Source organism: Myxocyprinus asiaticus, chromosome 11 (assembly GCF_019703515.2).
Source record: "Myxocyprinus asiaticus isolate MX2 ecotype Aquarium Trade chromosome 11, UBuf_Myxa_2, whole genome shotgun sequence".
NCBI classification, from domain to species: domain Eukaryota; kingdom Metazoa; phylum Chordata; class Actinopteri; order Cypriniformes; family Catostomidae; genus Myxocyprinus; species Myxocyprinus asiaticus.
The window spans coordinates 41,567,103-41,590,569 of NC_059354.1; the positions used below are offsets into that span (position 1 = coordinate 41,567,103).

General features: G+C 41.0%; 1 protein-coding gene across 1 annotated transcript in view; it reads left to right on the forward strand.

Annotated features, from left to right (window-relative positions):
- LOC127448033 (3-hydroxyisobutyryl-CoA hydrolase, mitochondrial-like) overlaps nucleotides 1-23,467 on the forward strand; it is a 56,788-nt gene that overhangs the window by 27,853 nt on the left and 5,468 nt on the right. Inside the window, exons 7-9 of the mRNA XM_051710296.1 lie at nucleotides 255-397; nucleotides 3,186-3,272; nucleotides 4,891-4,949. Of these exons, the coding sequence (XP_051566256.1) occupies nucleotides 255-397; nucleotides 3,186-3,272; nucleotides 4,891-4,949 (289 nt within the window). The remainder of the gene's footprint in view (nucleotides 1-254; nucleotides 398-3,185; nucleotides 3,273-4,890; nucleotides 4,950-23,467) is intronic.

Genomic DNA, 23,467 nt, shown 5'->3' on the forward strand with positions numbered 1-23,467 from the left:
TGTTATTGAAACAATTTTTAAAGATGTTGAAGATCACTCTGACTTGTGGCTTGTACAGAAGCATATACGTTTGCTTTACAACATCAGAGCTCATGGTAGGTCTGTCTTGAAAGATTTATATGTTATCACTAAAAATCAATATCTCTATAAAGAAAATGTATTGGATTTTTATTCCGGAACCCTACTGTTGCGGTATATAGTGGCAGTAGGCTCATGTTATCTCATGATCTAAATGGTCTCACTTTCTTTTGTAGTTTGTAATGATGTTGGGGGTGGCCACTTCTTGCCTGGGTTCCAAGGCAAGTTGGGTCTTTTTCTCGTTCTGACAGGATTCCGTCTCAAAGGAAGAGATGTGCAGAGAGTCAGGGTGGCTACTCATTTTGTGCATTCCGAGAAGGTAATGGCCATTTTGAGATTATCAGCCAATAACTATGTCAAACCACTAATATTGATGTGTAAGAAGCCAAATAACGATTTACAGTTCTTGGTGATTAAATTCAAAATCAAAGTAATGATGACTGCAAGGGTACTATGCTGGTGTAGCCTTCCTAGACTTTTGGACTGTTGTTCTTGCTTCTGATGGTGAAATGAGAGATGTTACTGAGGTTAGAGGACTTAAGTCTGCGTATTTCAGGCTTGCCTACAAGCTTTTGGCAGCAGGGGGCGACCGAGCCCTGACACTACACCCAGTTTATGTGCCAGAGGTGAAAATGAGGACCAGGACCTGGCACCGCCTGGAGAGAGCAGCATGCAAGCCTACACACCGACACACACGCTCATCCTCTGGCCAAGGACAGCCAACCAGCAGGAACTGGCATACACACTACACACAGAAGTGACTTGTGATAAAAATAACCACAAAGGGCTCTAAGGAGAGGGCGTTATTTTGTACTGCAGGGCTAGTTGTGAGCTGATTCAGTTTGCTTTACAAGCAATGTTCAAGCAACACTGACAAAAATATGTTAAGTCAGGTTGTGTTATCATTCTGTCAGTTCTTGGGGACGGTACATTGAAATTGTGATTCAAATCTTTAAAAATCATGGAAAAATCAGAAACAGACATGCTGTTGGTGGCACTGACACAAGGGGTGAGAAAACAATTCTGTTAATCAGCCTTATGATGGTATAAAAATGGTCAAATTCTGGCTGACAAATGGCATGGCTTATATAGTTACTGGTTAGCTGTATTCCAAAACCTGAAGTCTTCTGCCTACTGGTGATGTTCAATTTGAGTTAGGATGCTGCCTTAGAAGGCAGCTGCCTTCAAAGGTAGCATCTGAACTGAAATAGAACCTCATAAGTGACCCATTTGGAACACTTCACATAGGCAGCAACTCTGCACACAAATAGCGCAGGGGAGACTCAATTCACAGTCATTCCCTGTAGAGTTTGTCTTGCTAAGCCAACAACATGATACTCTTATGACCATAAAAATGCATAAGACACACAGATATTGGGTAGATCAATTTGAATTAAATTTTTAAAAAAATGTATTGATACTTTGTATTATTCAATTGAATTTCAGTATATTTATATTGATAGTTTGTTAGATTTAATTGAATTATAAGTATTTCAGTATATTTAAATTGATACTTTGAGGTATTCAATTGAATTATAAGTATATAAATATATTTGTATTGATACTTTGTGGAATTTAATTGAATTATAGGTATTTAAGTATATTTAAATTGATACTTTATTGCATACAATTTAATTATACATGTATAAGTATTAAAGGAATATTCCAGGTTTGGGGGCCTGGGTAGCTCAGTGGTAAAAGACGCTGGCTACCACCCCTGGAATTCGCTAGTTCGCCAGTTTGAATCCCAGGGCGTGCTGAGTGACTCCAGCCAGGTCTCCTAAGCAACCAAATTGGCCCGGTTGCTAGGGAGGGTAGAGTCACTTGGGGTAACCTCCTCGTGGTCACCATAATGTGGTTCGTTCTCGGTGGGGCGCATGGTGAGTTGAGCGGATGCCGTGGTGGATGACGTGAAGCCTCCACACGCACTATGTCTCATGTGGCAACGCGCTCAACAAGCCATGTGATAAGATGCGCGGGTTGATGGTCTCAGACGTGGAGGCAACTGAGATTCATCCTCCACCACCCAGATTGAGACAAATCATTACACGACCACGAGGACTTAAAAAAGCACACTGGGAATTCCAAATTGGGGGAAAAAGGGAAAAAAATATGTGGCATAATATTGATTACCACAAAAATAAATTTTGACTCGTTCCTCATTAAAAAAACAAAAACAAATCTGGGTTACAGTGAGGCACTTACAGTGGAAGTGAATTGGGGCCAATTTTTGAAAGTTAAAATACTCACTGTATCAAAAGTATTGCCACAAGACAAAATATGCATGTAAACATGATTTTAGTGTGATAACATCACTTACAAACCTTTTCTGTGTAAAGTTATAGCCAGTTTTACAACTTAATTACTGTGACGATGTGATGTCAACAAACCTTTAAAACCCTAAAACGACTGTAAAAATGACAATTTAATCAACTTCACAGCTCAAATAATGCACAAGTTTTAACAGAAGAATTAATGCAAGTGCTTTTATAAAATAATAAGCTTCACATGTCTGTGTTTAAACCCTCCAAAAATTGGCCACATTCACTTCCATTGTAGTTGCCTCCTGTAACCTCGATTTTTGCTTTTTTTTTTTTAAAGAAAAGGAGGAACGAGTCTAAATGAATTTTTGTGGTAATCAACATTATGCCACAAATGCTGTTGATTGAGCTTAACTTGTACTGAACCCGGAACATTCCTTTAAGTATATTGATAACTTGCTGTATATTTACAGTAATATACAGTATAGTATATTTAAAATCAACTCCCCCACCATCTTGAATGATATTGTTGCAATGCATTATGGGACTGCCTTTTCCACAGAGGTTAAATGCGATATTTCCTTAGATAGAATTGGGCCAAAAAAAAGTACATATGAACAGTACCTTTTGAAACAGCCTTACTTTCGGAAGCACAGAACTGTTGTTGATTCATGTTCTCTCTGTTTCAGTGTGCTCCTACAGTTACATTCAGGCAGCACCTTGTTAAAATTCCTGTTATAAACAGCACGCTGGGACGCACATGCTCTTCTGTTTTACCAGACAACATCAGCAGCTGCTAAATCATTTCTGGCTGTAAAATTGTGAAACATTTTTGTGTCCTGTTAGACTGCATCTCTTGAGAAGAATCTTGTTCACTTGAAGTCTCATTCTATCAGTGATGTGGCCCAGCAACTGGATTCTTATCAGGAACAGGTACGTGGCAAGGACGAGTCTCTCAAACAGAGTCTGTGCAAGATCTTGCACTTTTACAACCTTGCGGTTACACTACACAGCAGTGGGCTTATGTAAGCTGTCACCGTAGCTACATCATAGAACATTAATGGACTCTCAGTGCATCTTTACACTACCCGCACTGTATTTTACAGATTTACAGCTAAATAATTCAATTTTCATTGGAAATAATATTTAATTCATAGAAATAATGCAAAATACATTTTCATAGATTGCATAATAATAAAACTTACGAGTGGCATTCACAGTTCTACCCTTTGTATTACAGTCTACCCTTTGAGTCTGCCCAAAAGATCAAAGTCCTGTACTTTGTTTTACTGCACTCATTATGCTCATTATGTTGTGTGCTAAATGTTTTGATGGTACAGATTTATGACCATCTGTGGTTAATGCTGTAAAGTTGGGTGCCAAACAGGAATGTCTAAGTGAAGATTATTGTTGCTCATGCACTCTTTACACCACAGAGCTTTTCAGAGAACTTGAGGTGGAAACACAGCCTTTTATGCTACGCAGAAACAAATTAGCATTCACAGACCCATCCTTCAGCATACACACACACACACTCACACACACACACACACACTTCAGAGAGAGTTTTGTCTGCAGCGATCATCACTGAACCATAAAATAGCACACTTTTATCAAGGATCAAAAGTTTAAAGCCTGTAGGTTGTTTGATAACACAACAAGATAAGATAGGATGTACCCAGACTTGAGCCGGTACTAGAGGAACAAAGACAACTTAAGCTCTGTTCCAAAATATAGTGAGCTGCCTACCAAGGCAGCATTTTAAAGTGTCAACATTCTTTACAATTTCTTCTCTGCATTGCTTTCTTAGCAAAGAAGGCAATCATATAATGCATTGCGACAAGCTCAGTTAATATGGAGGACAAAGCATGGCAAATTTTTATTCTTAATGTTCATTCAGTGTCAAAGTATTGTTTAAATCTAATCGAATTAAAAGTTTTTTAATCAATACTTGCATGTGCTATGTATGTTTATTAGAGAATTGGATCATTAGTGTTTCAACATGCTAGCACCAAACTCTATTCTAATCAGTTGTAAGTAGAGTCTCCTGTGCGCTTCGCTTGAGAAGCGCTATTTGTATGATGCACATACCCTAGTTGCTTCCTATATAGAGCATTCTAAATCAATCACTTATGAAGTTCCATTCCTGTCAGAATGCTATCTTAGAAGGCAGCTACCTACATGGGCACTAGAGCAAGTAAAGCAGCTCACAAGGTTTTTGAACAGAGCCTTATTCTGGATTCAGAATGTGCTAAGGGTGAATTGTGATTCCGTGCCATGGATTCTTTAATATTAGCAAAGATGTGTCAACAAAGAGATATTCACTGTGTATCAGAAAAGGCATAACATGAAATGTCAATTAGATTCAAGTAACAGCCTTGAAGCATTAGGAAGGAGGAAATGATTCTGACCAGCTTCTCACGTCTTCAGAGACTGAAGTGATAAATGGTGTCTGACAGGACAAAAATGGCCACACACATACTCACACGCAGACTGTCTATGTTGAAGTACATCCCTGTATATGTAACAGACTGTTGTTCTGTCTCCTTAGGGCAGCCTGGACGCTGAGAAACCATTTGTCCTGCAGCAACACACTGAGGCCATCGACAGGTAAACCTAAATGCTCTCTCCTTACCTCAGTGTTCCAAAAATAAAATTAGTCTGTATTAATGTCAAATACCTTACCCAGAATAGAATGAAACTAAAGCTCTCCCTCAAAATGAAAAATAAACCATTGTTTTATAAAGGAACTTTAAAGGGACAGAAGTGTTAGGTTTATTAGTATGTTGGGGATTGTTATATTATGTGGTATATTAAATATTCACGATATACTCATAATAATTTTGCTGGTACAATAAAATGACAAAACATTATGAATATCTTAAGGATTCTAAGGCTATTAACTCTCATAAAAGCCATGTCATAAGACTAGTTTCATGATCCCTCCTTGTCTTATGACGTGAGTTTGAGACTGTTAAGATTGGTTCTGGAAGTAAAAATCCCAGAAATTCTTTCCACAGGGGAATTTACTATTAAAGGTGCACTCAGTAATTTTTTTCCTTATTTTAAAAGTTGTACTTCTAAAGAAATGAATAGTAATTTTGAAACATGTATAAAGTCATGACCACTCATGTGAGATGAAGAGTTCATTCATATCAGTAACCTTATAAAAGCTCTTTTATTCTACATGGAGCAGGGGAGCCTCATTGGGGCAGCCATATTAGTATCACATGACCAGCTAAATACTACACACTTCATCTCAGTAACTGCCCTGTTATTGAACACTTTCATTCATGGATTAAATTAATCATGGCTCACTCTGCATAGTGAATTTTTTCAATGGCATTGGTAATTGAAAACGTCATGGTTACTTGTGTAACCTCCGTTCCCTGATGGAGGGAACGAGATGTTGTGTCAATGTAGTGACACTAAGGGTCACTCTTGGGAGCCCGAGACACCTCTGGTCTTTGATAAATGGCCAATGAAAATTGGCGAGTGATATTTGCATGTCACTCCCCCGAACATACGGGTATAAAAGGAGCTGGTATGCAACCACTCATTCAGGTTTTATGCTGAGGAGCTGAGACAAGGTCCCGGCCATTTCAGCACGTAGTTCAGCTTTGTGGCAGGAGGGACACAACATCTCGTTCCCTCCATCAGGGAACGGAGGTTACACAAGTAACCATGACATTCCCTATCTGTCACTCACTTCACGTTGTGTCGATGTAGTAACACTAGGGGTCCCTATACAAAACAGTGCAACTGGCTGAACTGTGTTACGTGAACTGGCAGTGTGTGACGGCAGACAACTGTGTGCCTCGTAGCCAGTGCACCAGGCCGAAACGTAACCTCCCCCAACATAGTTATGAGTGTCGAAAGGCCCTTTGGGGACAAGTCGACTACCCAAAAGATAGAGACAGGCTAGCTCAGTCGTGGCCTCTTTTCCCCTGCTTTATTTTCCACTCCCTAAAAAAAAGGGGGATTATCTGACTGGGTCGACCAGGTCTAGTCGGGGGGTGTCCCTCCCAATGGGAGGACACCGCAGAGACCACACCTCGCCCAGAGAGAGGGGGGATATTTAAGTGGGAATACGTCACATGGTCTTGCCGAGCTATGTCAGAAGTATGTCATGTGGGGAAGTCTCACGGTAGGTCCTACCCAACAGGGGAGGAATTACTACAAACAGGGAAACAAATTAGCGGAAGATATACATCGCATGGGGTTACCTACAGGGAACCGCCACATGCGGAACACCTACCCCAGAACAGGGCTTTTAGTTAGCATGTGTACTGGGCCGGCAGCGAGTCTCTCCGAAAACTCGACTGCCACAGGGCTTGGAGGAAGTCAACTAGGGAACATAGTTTGTGAACACTACTGGGAGTTAATGGCGCACATCTTCAGCTCAGGGGAGGTGAAAGGCACTATGTGCAAGCGATACACCTGGCCGGCTATCCCGGACTTATCTGCTTGTATTGCGTGCCACTACACGGGATGAAACCAGTTCCACCCGGAGGTTGTAGAACCTCGCAAAGGTGTTGGGTGTTACCCAGCCTGCTGCTCTGCAAATGTCTGTTAGAGAGGCACCCCTGGCCAGGGCCCAGGAAGCCGCTACACCCCTGGTAGAATGGGCTCATAGCCCTACTGGGGACGGCACATCCTGGGCGTGATATGCCATAGCTATGGCGTCAATGAGCCAGTGGGCGATCCTCTGCTTGGAGACAGTGCTTCCTTTCCGCTGTGCACCAAAGCAGACAAAGAGCTGCTCAGAGACTCTAAAGCTTTGCGTGCGATCCAAATAGATGCGTAAAGCGCGCACCAGACACAGCAATGACAGGGCTGGGTCTGCCTCCTCATGGGGCAGCTCTTGCAGGTTCACCACCTGGTCCCTAAAAGGGGTCGTGGGAACCTTGGGCACATAGCCCGGTCGGGGTCTCAAAATCATGTGAGAGTAGCCCGGACTGAACTCCAGGCATGTTTTTCTGACAGAGAACGCTTGCAGGTCTCTTACCCTCTTGATGGAAGTGAGCGCAGTCAGGAGGGCAGTCTTTAAGGAGAGTGCCAAAAGCTCAGCTGACTGCAAAGGCTCAAAGGGGGCTCTCTGTAGACCCTGAAGAACTACAGAGAGGTCCCATGAGGGAACGAGGCGTGGTCTGTAGGGATTCAGCCTCCTGGCGCCTCTCAGGAACCTGATGATCAGGTCATGCTTCCCTAAGGACCGTCCACTGTGTCGTGGTGTGCCACTATAGCAGTAACATGCTGTCGCGAAGAGCGTGTGATCTGCAAGTAGGCTCACTGGGGGAAACGCATATTTGCGCAGTCCAGGGGGCCAGCTGGTGCCAGCGCATCTATACCAAGAGGTGCCTTGGTCAGGGCGTACCAGAGTGGGCAGTGGGAGGATTCCTGGGAGGCAAACAGGTCTACCTGTGCCTATACGAATCGACTCCAGATCAGCTGAACCACCTGAGGGTGTAGTCTCCACTCTCCCCTGAGGGTAACCTGCCGTGGCAGTGCATCCGCTGCAGTGTTGAGGTCGCCCGGGATGTGAGTGGCTCGCAGCGACTTGAGGTGCTGCTGACTCCAGAAGAGGAGATGGCGGGCGAGTTGTGATATACAACAGGAGCACAGACCGCCTTGACGGCTGACATATGCTACTGTTGCCACGTTGTCTGTCCGAGCTAACACGTGCTTGCCCTGGATCAACGGCCGGAACCTCCGCAGGGCAAGCAGAATTGCCAGCAACTCGAGGCAGTTGATGTGCCAACGCAGCCGCGTGCCCGTCCATAAGCCGGCAGCTGCGTGCCCATTGCAAACAGCACCCCAGCCCATTTTGGAGGCGTCTGTCGTGACCACGACGCGCCTGGAGACCTGCTCTAGGGGAACGCCTGCCCGTAGAAATGTGAGGTCGGTCCAAGGGCTGAAGAGACAATGACAGATCGGCGTGATGGCCACGCGATGTGTCCCGCGGCGCCATGCCCATTTCTGGACTCGAGTCCAGAAATGTAGCCAGTGTTGAAGCGGTCTCATATGCATCAACCCGATTGGAGTGGCCACCGCTGAGGATGCCATATGCCCCAGGAGCCTCTGAAAAAATTTCAGTGGAACCACTGTTTTCTGTTTGAATGCCTTCAAACAGGTCAGCACCGACTGTGTGTGCTCGTTCATGAGGCACGCCGTCAACGAGACTGAGTCCAACTCCAAACCGAGAAAAGAGATGCTCTGAACCGGGAGGAGCTTGCTCTTTTCCCAGTTGACTCAAAGCTCTAGTCGGCTGAGGTGCGAGAGCACCAGGTCCCTGTGAGCACACAACACATCCCGAGGGTGAGCTAGGATTAGCCAACCGTCGGGATAGTTGAGGATGTGAATGCCCACTTCCCTTAGTGGGGCAAGGGCTGCCTCTGCAACCTTCGTGAAGACGCGAGGGAACAAGGACAGACCGAAAGGGAGGACCTTGTACTGATACACCCGAGCCTCGAATGCAAAACGCAGGAAGGGTGTGTGTCGAGGTAGAATCGAGACGTGGAAGTATGCGTCCTTCAGGTCTTGATCACCAATCTTGATGCCGGACTCTCGCTAGAGTGTGTCTTTGCGTCAGCCTCTTGGACGGGAGTCTGTGTAAAGCCCGGTTCAGTACTCGCAGGTGCAAGATTGGCCGCAACCCACCGCCTTTTTTCGGTACAATGAAATAGGGGCTGTAAAACCCCTTCTTCATCTCGGCCGGAGGGACAATCTCGTCAGACGTACTGGCGGGTGGGGCCTTCCGGCGGGGCGGAGCCTGAGGTGCCACACCGTGTCTGGCCGTGCTGAGTTCAGGGACATCAAGTACTTACCTGACTCCTTGTGAACCCCCCCGGAACAGCCTGGGACGGGGGAGGAAGAGGCCTGTCCTCGTGACCCGTGGAGACTGTCACATCGGGGGCGGATTTGTAACACAGCTGGGTGCTCAGGGGCAGAGAGACTGCCGCTGGAGTGCCAAACCTGCCAAATAGAGTGGTGGACGGTGGTCATGATGACGGCCGTGCACAGCTCCTGCATCAATCCCGGGGTGGAACTACCCTCGTACAGTTCCTTTAGCACCTTGGCGGAGAGCCATGGCGTGCCATTGTTAGCTCTTCATGCACTTCCGGGAAGAAAGGAATGGGGGCTGTGGTCAAAGCCTAATTACACAATGCACACACATAAATAAACAAACAAACATACAAAAAATATTTGAGAAAATAAAAATATAATAAATAATAAAGAAATTAACAAAGAACAGAATCCACAATTACTACCACAATTTTGTCTTTCTCCACATGGTCCTCACTGAGAGCCTTCCAGAAAGGACAAATACTTGTCCCATTTCTTACCATATGTGTCTAATCTGCCAAGCTGTTTATATGACATCTTTTCAAATGCCGCCACCCTGACCAATTCGGTGAACCATTCTTGAAATAAGGGAGCACCAACTGACTTCCATCCTTTTAAGAATTATCTGTCTGCTAATCATTACACTAGTTTGGACCCAGCTTTTTGTATATTTATCTCCTAGTTTAATAACTACCCCATCATCCAATATACATAGTCTGGGGCAGAATGAAATTTGAGTATCTAGAGCCACACAGATAAAATTCTGGACTCTTACCCAGAATTCTTGAATCTTAGCGCAGAACCACAGAGCATGGGCTATGTCTCCATCCTCCAGCTGACATCGCCAGCGGTTTGGAGTCTTTTAAACCAAGCCTAAACAATCTAGAGGGAGTCCAGTAGAAACTATGCAAAATGTTGAACTAAATAAAGCGTACCCTTGCATCCCTAGATATATTTTTAACATTTTTTTTAATTCTTTCCCACTCCCCATCCTCCAATACCAAGTTCAAACTCTTCCCCATATTCTCTTAAGAGCTGTTAAGGCCCCGTCACCAAGACTCTGAATTAACAAGGAACAATACACTGAGGCTGTGAGCATCATACTGTCTGCAGCTTTAGGAGGCTGTGTACTACAAAAATAGTACAAAGTAGATGGCGCATTGTAAATACCTGAAAAATTTAGACCTAGAAGTCCCAAATTGCTGTGTTTTATTTTCAAATGATCTCAAAGCTCCATTTTCATAAAGGTCACCAAGTGTAGCAACACCCCTCTCGATCCATTCTTTCCAGCAAAAGGGGGACTTGTTAATACATAATTTGGGGTTCAGCCATATGCTTGAGGAAACGTTTAGGTAAGTATCAAAATTTAACATATGGGAAACCTTTGTCCATACTGAATGTGGACAATGTGAAATAATAGGATGCAATTTTACTTCTCTAGGCAGTTTGATGGGAAGACTTTGCAATGGTGAGATTGGGGCAAGGACCGCATATTCAATGTTGTACCAGGAAGGGGCTCTCTCAGGTGGAAGATACCAATGGGCCAGGTATCTGAGACTAAAAGCATGGTAATAAAACAAAAGTTTTGAGGAGGCCTAAACCTCCTTTGTCAACTGGTCTATGTAACTTACTGAAATGCAACCGAGGTCGTTTACCATTCCAAATAAAAGACTTAGATATTCTATCAAATTGTTTAAAGTAAGAAAGAGGAACTTCTAGAGGGAGAGACTGCAGTAAATAATTGAATTTGTGGATACACTTTTTATAACATTGACCTTCCCTGCCATAGCCCTCCTATCCACATCACACGAGAACCTTTTCAAAAATGGGTCGAAATTAACTCTAATTAAATCTATCAAATTTGCTGGAAATAAAATGCCTAAATACCTAATGCCTTGCTTGGACCATTGAAAGGCACCAGGTTGGAAAGCCGTGGCAGGGCAATATGCTGTCAGAACAAGAGCTTCCGATTTAGACCAATTCACCCTGTATCCTGAAAATTTGGAGAAAGAATTATTAATTTTATGTAGGCTAGGCATAGATTTACTAGGGTTGGAGACAAATAGTAATAATATATCATCTGCGTAAAGTTGAAGTTTATGCACCACACCTCCTGCTACAATACCAGGAAAATCATCCTCTTTTATTATTGTGGCTGCTAATGGTTCCAGGGCAAGACAGAACAATAAAGGGGAGAGAGGACAGCCTTGCCGGGTTCTCCTACCAAGAGAAAAATATCTGAAATTAATCCATTAGTTTACACCTCTCACTAACGGTTGTTTATAAAGTAACTCAATTCACACAATAAAAGTGTTCCTAATCCTGTACATTTCGAAAATCTTAAAAAGTCCCATTCCACCCTATCAAACGCCTTCTCTGCATCAAGTGAGATGGCAGCGATTGGGGTCTGATCATTCACTACTGACCACATAATATTTATAAAACGTCTAATATTATCAGAAGAACTACAACCATGAATAAACCCCACTTGAACAATATGTATATGTAGAGGGGTTCGAATAGGAAGGACACAGGAGCTGGTTTCACAGTCCACATGTCAACATTTAATGCAGCTGTCTTCAGCTTCACAACAAAGTATTGGCCTTTCAGCTTCACAACAAAGTATTGGCTTTTCAGCTTCACAACAAAGTATTGGCTTTTCAGCTTCACAACAAAGTATATCTATGGAACACACATAGCGTCTCTCTGGCCTTTTAAAGCCCGTCTCCATCGTCACTGAAACGAGACACAGGTGTTTAATGTTAACAATCACCAGGTGATGGCCCTTACTGCTTCTTCTCTCCCCAGTGACAAACACACGACTACGTCCCGCTACAAAGTATAATAGATGTAATAACCCTGCTTAATCGGTTAGCCAGAATTTTAAACAATATTTTACATCTAACTGGATCAGGAAAATTGGACGATAACGTATACATTCATTTGAGACTGATCAGGGCTTGCGTCATGGTTGGCGGTAGTTCACCTTTCTTTAATGACTCTGTATAAACTTCTAACATTAGTGAAGCCAGTTCTGTGACATTAGATCAAGAAATTCTGCGGCAAAACCATCTGGCCCCGGTGCCTTACCTGCTTGCAAGGCTTTAATTACCTCAACAAGCTCCTCCAAAGTAACATCTGATTCAAGAAAGTATTTTTAATCATTCGTCAATTTAGGAAGTTCTAATGACTCTACAGAGTTGCTAATATCCTTATCGGTAGACATAGACATGGAACTATAAAGATTGAAATAGAATTATTTAAAGGCTTAATTAATATCTGTGGCAGAAGTAAATATATTGCCTCCAGAAGACTTCACTGAAGGAATGATGTAAAAAAAAAAAAAAAAAAACTCTCTGTTTTATGTATCTGGTAAAGAGTTCCCTGCTTTGTCCCCAGACTCAAAGTATGTCTGTCTTGTGCTGAATGACCAAAACTCTACCTTCTGTGACAAAATAGTATTGTACTTATACTTTAGCTGAGTCATCTCTCTAAGACCATTGGATGACTTTCAGCGCTTCAGCTCTTTTTCAGCACTTTTAATACTCTTTTCCAATTCTATGAATTCCTGTGATTTGATCTTTTTAACAAATCAGGCATATCGTATGATCTGCCCCCTAAGAACTGCCTTAAGCGCCTCCCATGCCATGCCCACAGAGGACACTGAGGACCAATTGGTTTCTACATAAACATTGACTTCTGTCTTTAAAATTTTTTGAAATGCTGGGTCCTGTAGAATGGATGTATTATATGCGGCAACATCTCAGATGATCAACAAAGGATGATCTGAAACTAAAATGTTCCCAGTTGAGCAGTCAGTAGCAGATGGAATAAGTGACTTATATATATATATACATTGATATATATATATATATATATATATATATATATATATATATATATATATATATATATATATATATATACATATATTCTAGAGTAATCTAATGAACTGATGAAAAAAGATGTAGTCACTCCCATATGGATTGATTAAAAACCCCGGAGCTCATGGCTCAAGTTTTTTTCTACACATCTTTGCATCACTATGCCCAAGGACTGGATCCATTAAAAGACTGAAGTCTCCACCCAAAACCATAATATGAAGGATCCCAGCTGCTTGTAGCTTTCCCTCAAGATCTATTAAAAAGTTCTGATCATCAGTGTTGGGTGCATAAATATTAGCCAAAATAAGATTTTTCCCCTGTATTTCAGCCAAAACAATAATGACTCTTCCTAAATTATCATGTATAAGTCACACTTTAATACAGGTAAAATGTGTCTCTCTACATGGAATGTTAATGGGTTGGGGCACCCTATAAAAAGAAGGAAGGTGGTACTGTATGTATGATTTGACAATCATAAGGCTGCGGTTCTCTTGGTTGGTTGTGCATCTTTTTCTTCCACATTTTTTCCTTCCACTCAATTTTCTGTTAACATGCTTGGATACAGCACTCTGTGAACAGCCAGCTTCTTTGGCAATGAATGTTTGTGGCTTACCCTCCTTGTGAAGGGTGTCAGTGATTGTCTTCTGGACAACTGTCAGATCAGCAGTCTTCCCCATGATTGTGTAGCCTAGTGAACCAAACTGAGAGACCATTTTGAAGGCTCAGGAAACCTTTGCAGGTGTTTTGAGTTGATTAGCTGATTGGCATGTCACCATATTCTAATTTTTTGAGATAGTGAATTGGTGGGTTTTTGTTAAATGTGAGCCAAACTCATCACAATTAAAAGAACCAAAGACTTAAACTACTTCAGTCTGTGTGCACTGAATTTATTTAATACACGAGTTTCACAATTTGAGTTGAATTACTGAAATAAATGAACTTTTCCACGACATTCTAATTTATTGAGATGCACCTGTATATATATATATATATACACACACACACACACACACACTGGCGGCCAAAAGTTTGGAATAATGTACAGATTTTGCTCTTATGGAAAGAAATTGGTACTTTTATTCACCAAAGTTGCATTCAACTGATCAAAATGTATAGTCAGGACATTAATAACATGAAAAATTAATAACGTCAGTTTGTTCAGATACTTAGGTAACATTTCACCCCACGCTTCCTGTAACACTTGCCATAGATGTGGCTGGCTTGTCGGGCACTTCTCACACAGCTTACAGTCTAGCTGATCCACAAAAACTCAATGGGGTGAAGATCCATAACACTCTTTTCCAATTATCTGTTGTCCAATGTCTGTGTTTCTTTGCCCACTCTAACCTTTTCTTTTTGTTTTTCTGTTTCAAAAGTGGCTTTTTCTTTGCAATTCTTCCCATATGGCCTGCACCCCTGAGTCTTCTCTTTACTGTTGTACATGAAACTGGTGTTGAGCAGGTAGAATTCAATGAAGCTGTCAGCTGAGGACATGTGAGGCATCTATTTCTCAAACTAGAGACTCTGATGTAATTATCCTCTTGTTTAGTTGCACATCCGGCCTTCCACATCTCTTTCTGTCCTTGTTAGAGCCAGTTGTCCTTTGTCTTTGAAGACTGTAGTGTACACCTTTGTATGAAATCTTTTTTTTTTTTATGCCACTCCACACTGATGCAGGATCGTTAGCTGAAAACTTGTTTTTCAGCTTCTCAGAGTATCTTCTTTTAGCCACTCTGAATTCCCTGTTCAGTGTGTTTCTGGCCTGATTGTACAAGACTTTATACCCACTCCTGTAAGCATCCTCTTTGGCCTGACGAAGCTGCCTGAGCTCTGCTGTAAAGCACGGTTTGTCATTTTTGAACTTTAAATAAGTCCTAGTAGGAATGCACATATCCTCACAGAAACTGATATATGATTTAACAGTATCTGTGAGCTCATCCAGGTCTGTGGCTGCAGCCTCAAAAACACTCCAATCCGTGCAATCGAAGCAGGCTTGTAGTTCCCGCTCTGCTTCATTGGTCCATCTCTTTACAGTCCTTACTACTGGCATGGTTGATTTTAATTTCTGCCTGTAGGTTGGAAGAAGATGAACCAGACAGTGATCAGATTGGAGATCAGTTGAAACAATCAACTGGAGATCTTAAGAACGACCTGGAAAAGGACATGTGTCTATATTGTCTCCACGCACAGTGAGGAGGATGGTTCAAGTGGCCAAAGAATCTCCAAGGAACACAGCTGGAGAATTACAGAAATTAGTTGGGTCTTGGGATCAGAAAGTCTAAAAAAAAATAAAATAAATAAATAAATCAGACATCACCAACATCACCACAAGTTGTTTGGGAGGGTTTCAAGAAAAAAGCCTCTGCTCTCATCCAACAACAAACTCAAGCATCTTCAGTTTGCCAGACACTACTGGAACTTCAAATATGACCAGGTTCTATGGTCAGATGAAACAAAAAAGAGCTTTTTGGCAGAAAACACCAGAGATGGGTTTGGCACACAGAGATGAAGAAGTACCCAATACCCACGGTTAAATGTGATGCTGGATCTTTAATGTTGTGGGGCTGTTTTTCTGCCAGAGGTCCTTGACATCTTGTTCAGATACATGGCATCACAGACTCTATAAAATACCAACAGATAAAAAAATCAAAACCTGGCTGCCTCTGCCAGAAAGCTTACAATGGGCCCTGGTTGGATCTTCCAGCAGGACAATGATCCAAAACAACATCAAAATCAACACAAAAATGGTTCACTGACCACAAAATCAAGGTTCTGTCATGGCCATCCAAGTCCCCTGACCTGAACCCCATAGAAAATGTGTGGGGTGAACTGAAGAGGAGAGTCCTCTGAATTTGAAGGGATCTGTAGAGATTCTGTATGGAGGAATGCTCTCAGGTCCCTTGCCAGGTGTTCTCCAACCTCATTAGGCATTATAAGAGAAGACTCAGAGCTGTTATCTTGGCAAAGGGAGGCTGCAAAAAGTATTGAATAAAAGGGTGCCAATAATTATGGCCAATGCATTTTGGAGAAAAATATTTATTTAAATATGAGATATTTACCCAGTTTCAATTGTTTTACTTCAATTAAAGGTTATATTTTTGTAAAATCTTTGAATGAAAGATCAAAAGGATAAATAATGCAGATTTTTATTCACAGCCTTCTTTGCTCATATTTACCATAGGTGCCTTTATTTTTATTTTCCTTAACATAAGCCATGCCATTAAAATGTACATAAATGTGTTCAATAAAATAAAAAATAAAATAGGCCCCAGTAAACAATAACATCGAACCCACAAATTAAACGAATGAGCTCAACAGCAAGTCAAAAGGAGAGGGGAAAAAAGGAGGGTCAGGCATGAGCCAGTGGGCAGACAACAGAACAACAAACCCTCTCAGGCTGCATCAGTAAAATGCACGATGTGTAGTCTGTATTGTTGATTGAGTGCAGGCAAAATTACCCACTCACACCATTGATTTAATGAAGGCCATAGCTTGTCGTGGGCATGTAAAAGTCGTGCGTCCATCCTTGGCATTAATTCTCAGCTTAGCAGGGTAAAGTAGTGCAAAGCTTTCCTTCTGTTGGTGCAGTAATTTTATACACTCTTTGAATCCGTCCCACTTCACTTGTGTAGCTCTAGCAAGTTTGGAAAAACCATGATGTTGTGGTCCTCCTCGCCACTCGTAGAACAAAGTCTCTGTCAGCCAACCGCAAGAATCTTGCCAGGATAGATCTTCTTTTCCCTCAGGGATTCCAACGAAACAAATATTATTACATCTGCTCTGAATTTCCATATCCTCTAGTTTTTCCCACACCCATTCCACATCAGCCTTGGTAGCAGGCAGGTTAGCCTGTAGCTCTTTTTCTGCCAAGTCCTGAATGGGTCCTGTTTTGTAAACCTGCACTCACCCCTCACCCACAATCCTTAACACCCGACCCGTTATCCGACAACAACAATTGTTTAACATGAAGACCACGATCCGAACCGCACCTGCATTAAAATAAATCTACTACATCTGGTAGACAAAAAAAATGTATTTGCTCACGTCACACAAGAAATCAAGTTAACAATAGGCACTCTGAGTCTGAGCATTTACAACCCCAATTCCGAAAAAGTTGGGACAGTATGAAAAATGCTAATAAAAACAAAAATGAGTGATTTGTAAATTATATTCACCCTTTGCTATATTGAAAGCATTACAACTACACATTATATGATGTTTTACCTTGTGAATTTCATTGTTTTTGTGAAAATGTACAGTAATTTCAAATCATCTAGTGAATGTTTACATGGAATACGATTGAAAAACAGTGCGAGCTGACACAAAAAGACGTTCGGATTGAACAGCCCCTTGTTCACATGACACAGCACTAGCTGAAGTTTCTCAAAGTTACCTCTCAAAAATGCAGCCTTTTGTTTCAGTTGATTGTAGGTAAATTTCCACTGTTTCCAGTGCTGTTTGTTCTATGTGTTCGTAAATATCCCGATACTGTTTTACTGTTTGAGAAACCCCTCCAAATTATTCAGAGAGCACTCAAAATGAATTGTACTGAATCATGAACTGATTCAGACCATTTTGCAAGCCCGTTTGGCCAATTCACTGAAAAGAATCGACACAAAATAATTATTAATTTGCCAACAGAAATACTGGACACACCTCATGATTGATGAAATATTCTCAGGTCAGTCAGAGCACTCATGGTATGCACAGTACGTACGGTCGTACAGATGCAGGCGTCACATGCCTTGGCTATTTGACCCGCAGTTCAGCCCATGCCTGTTGATTCCCAACCCGCACCCACACCGCAAATGACAAGGTAAATATTTTTCCAACCGTTACATCAAACATTAACGGCTCACCCGTCGGGTACCTGCCCATGTGCAGGACTCTGCTCCAGAGATTTGACCTGCTTTTCAACATGTCCATGGTCCATTCTTGTGATTAGGGTGGAAAGTTTTGCCTCCATAGATTTGGTCACACAACATATTTCTGTGAGGCCCTCCATGTCTGTCGAGATTTTCGTTAGTACTGCATAAATGTCTGAGATATCCCGACCTACGTCATGAAGCTCGCTGTCACTATCGACTGGACCTCTGCCATCTTGATCCTGCAAAGAACGTAAGTGCTTCTTAATGTCCCCCCAGGCCGACGATTTAAAAATTTTCAACATCCTGCACTCCCAGCACAGTTTAACAAACAAAACTATTACAGTTCTCACCGGTTAATATTGCTTAAAACGATAATCGTTGCAAAGTTTAAGCGGAGCTTGCCTCTAAGCAACCAACCCTCACACAGCATCACGTGGCTCCCAGTCCCACACCCAGACCTTTTGTCTTTTTGTCCAATTTTGAAATACATTTTTTGCTTCAAATCAAAGTTTGTAATGTTGTGATTCATCTCAGAGCTGGCTGGTTCATAGCTTGGAACTCTTTTATGAAGTTCTAAATGAAATCCGAATTGGAAAAAAATGTAATTGTATGCATTACATGAGAAATGTAACATCTCTTATTTAAACTACAGCTGGCAAGTTCAATACATTTCCTTGAATCGGTTCAAATTGTCCATTTAGGTGAATTGGTCCAAACTCTGATTCAATTTGTATGCATCATCTCTCAGAAATGTTCATGGAAGTCCCTGAGTTGTCTATTTATTAGAATGTTTTACTAAATATGTACTTCTGTTTATTGCTATATATGGTCATATTGGTGCATATAAATAAAAGCAAATGCATACAAATGAAAATACTGTGATATCATTTTTTTTTTTTTTTTTTTTTTTTTTTTTGGGGGGGGGTATATCTCCTAGCCTTAGTAATCAACAGCATACCACAGATGCTGTCGATAAAGCAAAAGATTTAACCCAGAATATTCATTTAAGCATGTGTGGAGGGTACACCATAAGTGTGTATTCAACATAGTTTTTTTATACTGTGCCAGTAAATATGCACAACAGTGTCTGCAAACATACAGATGTGGCCACTGTGAGTCTAATTCACCTGCAGGAAAAGAACAGGCCTGACATCAATAGACTTCACGCTTTGAAATTGATTAGCTATACTGCTGGATTAGTCTCTGTTTCACTGGATATTAAAACTTTGAGGCTTCCATGCAGTTTGTACCAACCTGAAATGCCCATAATTCCATTCACAGGGACAGAGTTGGATTTGTTGATCAAAGGACTGAAATTATCTGAGTGATCAGCATTGGACACTCTTCAGAGCTCAGTTTTCACCTTGACATGTACAGAATTGTCTTTGTGTCTTTCCTACAGGGAGTTTGAGCATTTACTGGAATGAATTATTCATGAGCATATACACCCCTTGTTTACCTGTGTTTGTGGAGTTCTGGGGTTTGAGTCTGGATTGCATTTAAGCCTTACGTAACAACAGTTGATGCTGCACTAATTTTCTGTCCCAGGTTTAAATCTGATGACTATGGTGCAACAAAAGTTAATTCAACCATGTTTTAATGCGTTTCACAGATGGGGTTTGGGGTGTGTGTGTTTGTGTGTCTGGGGGGGGGTTCAACTTCCATCACCAGAAAAATTCTATTTTACAGTTTAATTGAATTATCTAAAGTGGAAAAAGTTGATACTTAACAATAATTAACTTTTAGACCATTTAGTATGAGCTAAATTTTTTAACTTAAATTGTAATTTTTGAGGATATTCAACTTGTTTGGAGTTACAATAGTAACAGTGGCGGCTGGTTCTTATCAAAAGTGGGGAACGTTTTTGGTATCTGCAACGTTGCTCCCAAATGCTGCTCAAATGGGGACATTACTAAGTTAAAATAATTAACAAAGATCAAAATAGTTTTTTCATCAAAACTGGCAAAATATCAGATTATGAAAGCTGAAATAAAAGTGAAAAGTCTGAGTATTTTCAAGTCGCAAACACTCTGTACTCGGTGGCGGTGCTTTTACATTGCTATTATTTTTGCATTTATTGCAAACTCCCGCCCATTTAGGAGCTCGACCATTCATCATACAGAGAAGCCAGGCTTCCAGCAGAGACAACAATATTAAAGACATAACAAGCAGGTAAAAGTACAGTCACAATCATTTATTTTAAATAAAAATGATACAAAAGCACTATAATTATTACAAACCTTATAGGATTGTGTGAGGAACAGAGTGAAACTGACGATTTTAATTGCTGAAAATCTCCTGCCTCTGTGAAGGCAGCACCATCCAAAACCGGTCACACATCTCATTCAAAAGATACATCTGAATTTGAGCTCATCGTAATCAGTTCAAAATAGGGTTCAAAACAGCATTACTATGAATGCAAACTTTAATACAGTGAAAAAGACACTCTGTTAGCATAACATAAATATATATAAATAAATAAAAATTTCCAACATTCTTTTGAATGTCCATGTACTAAAATAAAATATTTTATGCCATGAGTGTACCTTCATTCACTATTAGGCTACTATTATTTTGAATGGCCATGGAAAATGAAGCAATGTGATAACAATTTTACCTGGTCGCAAAAAGTAGTCCGTTAATTTACCTGATGAACTTTCACCTTTTGCTGACCCTTTATGCTTCGCAGAGCTAATGTGTGCTTCTAAATCACTTGCACCTTTTTTAGCAACTGACACATAAGTGACAGCTTTACGTGTCATACATTCTGCTTCCCATGGATCTCGACCTGGATGAAAGCATGGGAATTTTTGTGCAAATCTTCTGTAAATTTGTACTTTCGTTTGGGCATTGTTTCCACTCAGCTGTCATTTGCTGCTACTGTCAAGCAACTATTTGGCTGTGTCTCGTTTGGAAGGATGCATCCTCCGGAGGTCACATTTGTCGGCCACATACTTCATCGAGGCTGTCTTGTTTCATAAAAGCAAGTAGGACACTTCGAATGCAGCCTTCGAATGTGACCTTCTTTCACAGGAATTCGGAGGATGCACGAGGTGTATCCTTCGTGGGCACTCACTACCCACAATTCTTTGCTTCAACGGAAATGTCTAAAAAAAAATGACGCCAATTTGCCGGTAAATATGATGTTCAAACGCAAGTAATTTTAATTCCCAAGTTGAAGTACCTCAGTAGATGGGTGTAGAGTATATAATATGTATAATTATATTAATATAGAATTAAAATAAAGTATTAGACTAAAAGTACACCTGTAATATCTATTTTATTTTCTCTTTACATCATTATAACTCTCCTAAAATGTACCTCATACATTCCCTTCTAAAGGGACTTTGTTCCCTTCTCACTCAAAGCGCTCGCGCTTGTTAAAGAGTGGCGTGCTGTCATAGCAACCATGTTATGTTCCGTTTCCATTTGTCCTATGAAGGACGTCTTGTTTAAACGAGGCTTGTTTAAAGGAGGACACTCGGTACACTGCAGCCTTCAAAGGACGTGACCTCCAGAGGATGCATCCTTCCAAACGAGACACAGCCTTTGATGCCAAACACAACAGCGCGTCGCGCATTCACGGAGAGATTGACAGGCAGGAATTTGGCCAATAGTTGCTGCAAGACTCTTATAATTGACCAATTGGTGTGCGAGAAGGCGGGACTTACAAAGAGGGGTTAAAGCAATGCAAATATGTGCACGCACACAATTAAGTATTAGACCAGATGCACATCATAATGCAACTAAAGCCGAATCCCGGATACTTTTGCAAATTTAGAAATCCAGGCCGGATGCTTTTTTTAAGGTCCGAAAAAGAGGACATGTCCGGGAAAAAGAGGACGTATGGTCACCCTATTGTTGCAGGACCCATCCACAAATATCCCCCTCATTAACGTTGTAAATGCCAGACAAATTGTACCCAAGATTAGTGGATGGGAGAGGCAGGGACTAACCGCAGCCTCGACACTATGCTTTTGTCCTCGAAATTGAATAATGACCGTCACTACAGGGTATTTTGAAAATCCCCGTGCACACACCTTTCTGTGTCAGTCCTTTCCGTTCATCCTTTCCCGGCCTCGCTCAGCCACGCCCACATCACCACACCTTTATTATAGCTCCCTCGCAATAAATTAACCATGGTTTTACTTTAGTAAAATTGTAGCAGACATGACTTTAGTAACCATGGTAAATCTTGTAGTAATGGTTTTCAAATACCATGGTTAAACAATGGTTTATTTAGTAAAACAAGGTTTAATTTTCATAACGGTTAAATGTTTGTTTGTTTTTTCAGCAGTAACATTAGTTTAATTAAGGTAGTAAAACCAGAAGAACCACAAAATTCAAATTGTATCACCACACTTTTTATTGTCTTGTGTGTAATGGTTTCACTACAAGTATCATGGTTAAAATATGGTTACTGCTAAAACCATGGTAAGTTTTGTGGTTATGGTATTGTGGTTATGGGAGGGATAGGGGGGGGGATCATCTTAAGGGGCTCCGTATGTTCCAAAGCTGTATGTTATAAACACAAAAGAAGATAATGCAAAATTGAATTTCAGTCAACCACTCACTTTTATAGAAAAAAAAGATGCAATGAAAGAAAATGGTGACTGAGAATGTCAGTCCCTAATAATAATCTCCTTTTGTGTTCCAAAGAATAAAAATGTCTAAGGTTCAGAACAACATGAGGGTGTGTATATGATGACATCTTTTTAATTTTATGGATGAACTAACTTTTAAAATCTGTAAAATTGACACTACCTTTAAAGAAGCCTGTAATTTATTATTATACATCCATTTGTGAATGCAACAGTGTGAAGGCATTTTTTTCTATAATTGGCTAAGTATTAAGATTTATATATGGCAGAAAAAGTTAACTCCAAAGAATTCTGTATTTGTGAAATATTTTGTATAAATAAAACAATGAGTATCTGAATGTGCTGTGTTTTTAATCAAGAGTACATATACAGGTGCATCTCAATAAATTAGAATGTCATGGAAAAGTTCATTTATTTCAGTAATTCAACTCAAATTGTGAAACTCGTGTATTAAATAAATTCAATGCACACAGACTGAAGTAGTTTAAGTCTTTGGTTCTTTTAATTGTGATGATTTTGGCTCACATTTAACAAAAACCCACCAATTCACTCTCTCAAAAAATTAGAATATGGTGACATGCCAATCAGCTAATCAACTCAAAACACCTGCAAAGGTTTCCTGAGCCTTCAAAATGGTCTCTCAGTTTGGTTCACTAGGCTACACAATCATGGGGAAGACTGCTGATCTGACAGTTGTCCAGAAGACAATCATTGACACCCTTCACAAGGAGGGTAAGCCACAAACATTCATTGCCAATTGGCTGTTCACAGAGTGCTGTATCCAAGCATGTTAACAGAAAGTTGAGTGGAAGGAAAAAGTGTTGAAGAAAAAGATGCACAACCAACCGAGAGAACCGCAGCCTTATGAGGATTGTCAAGCAAAATCGATTCAAGAATTTGGGTGAACTTCACAAGGAATGGACTGAGGC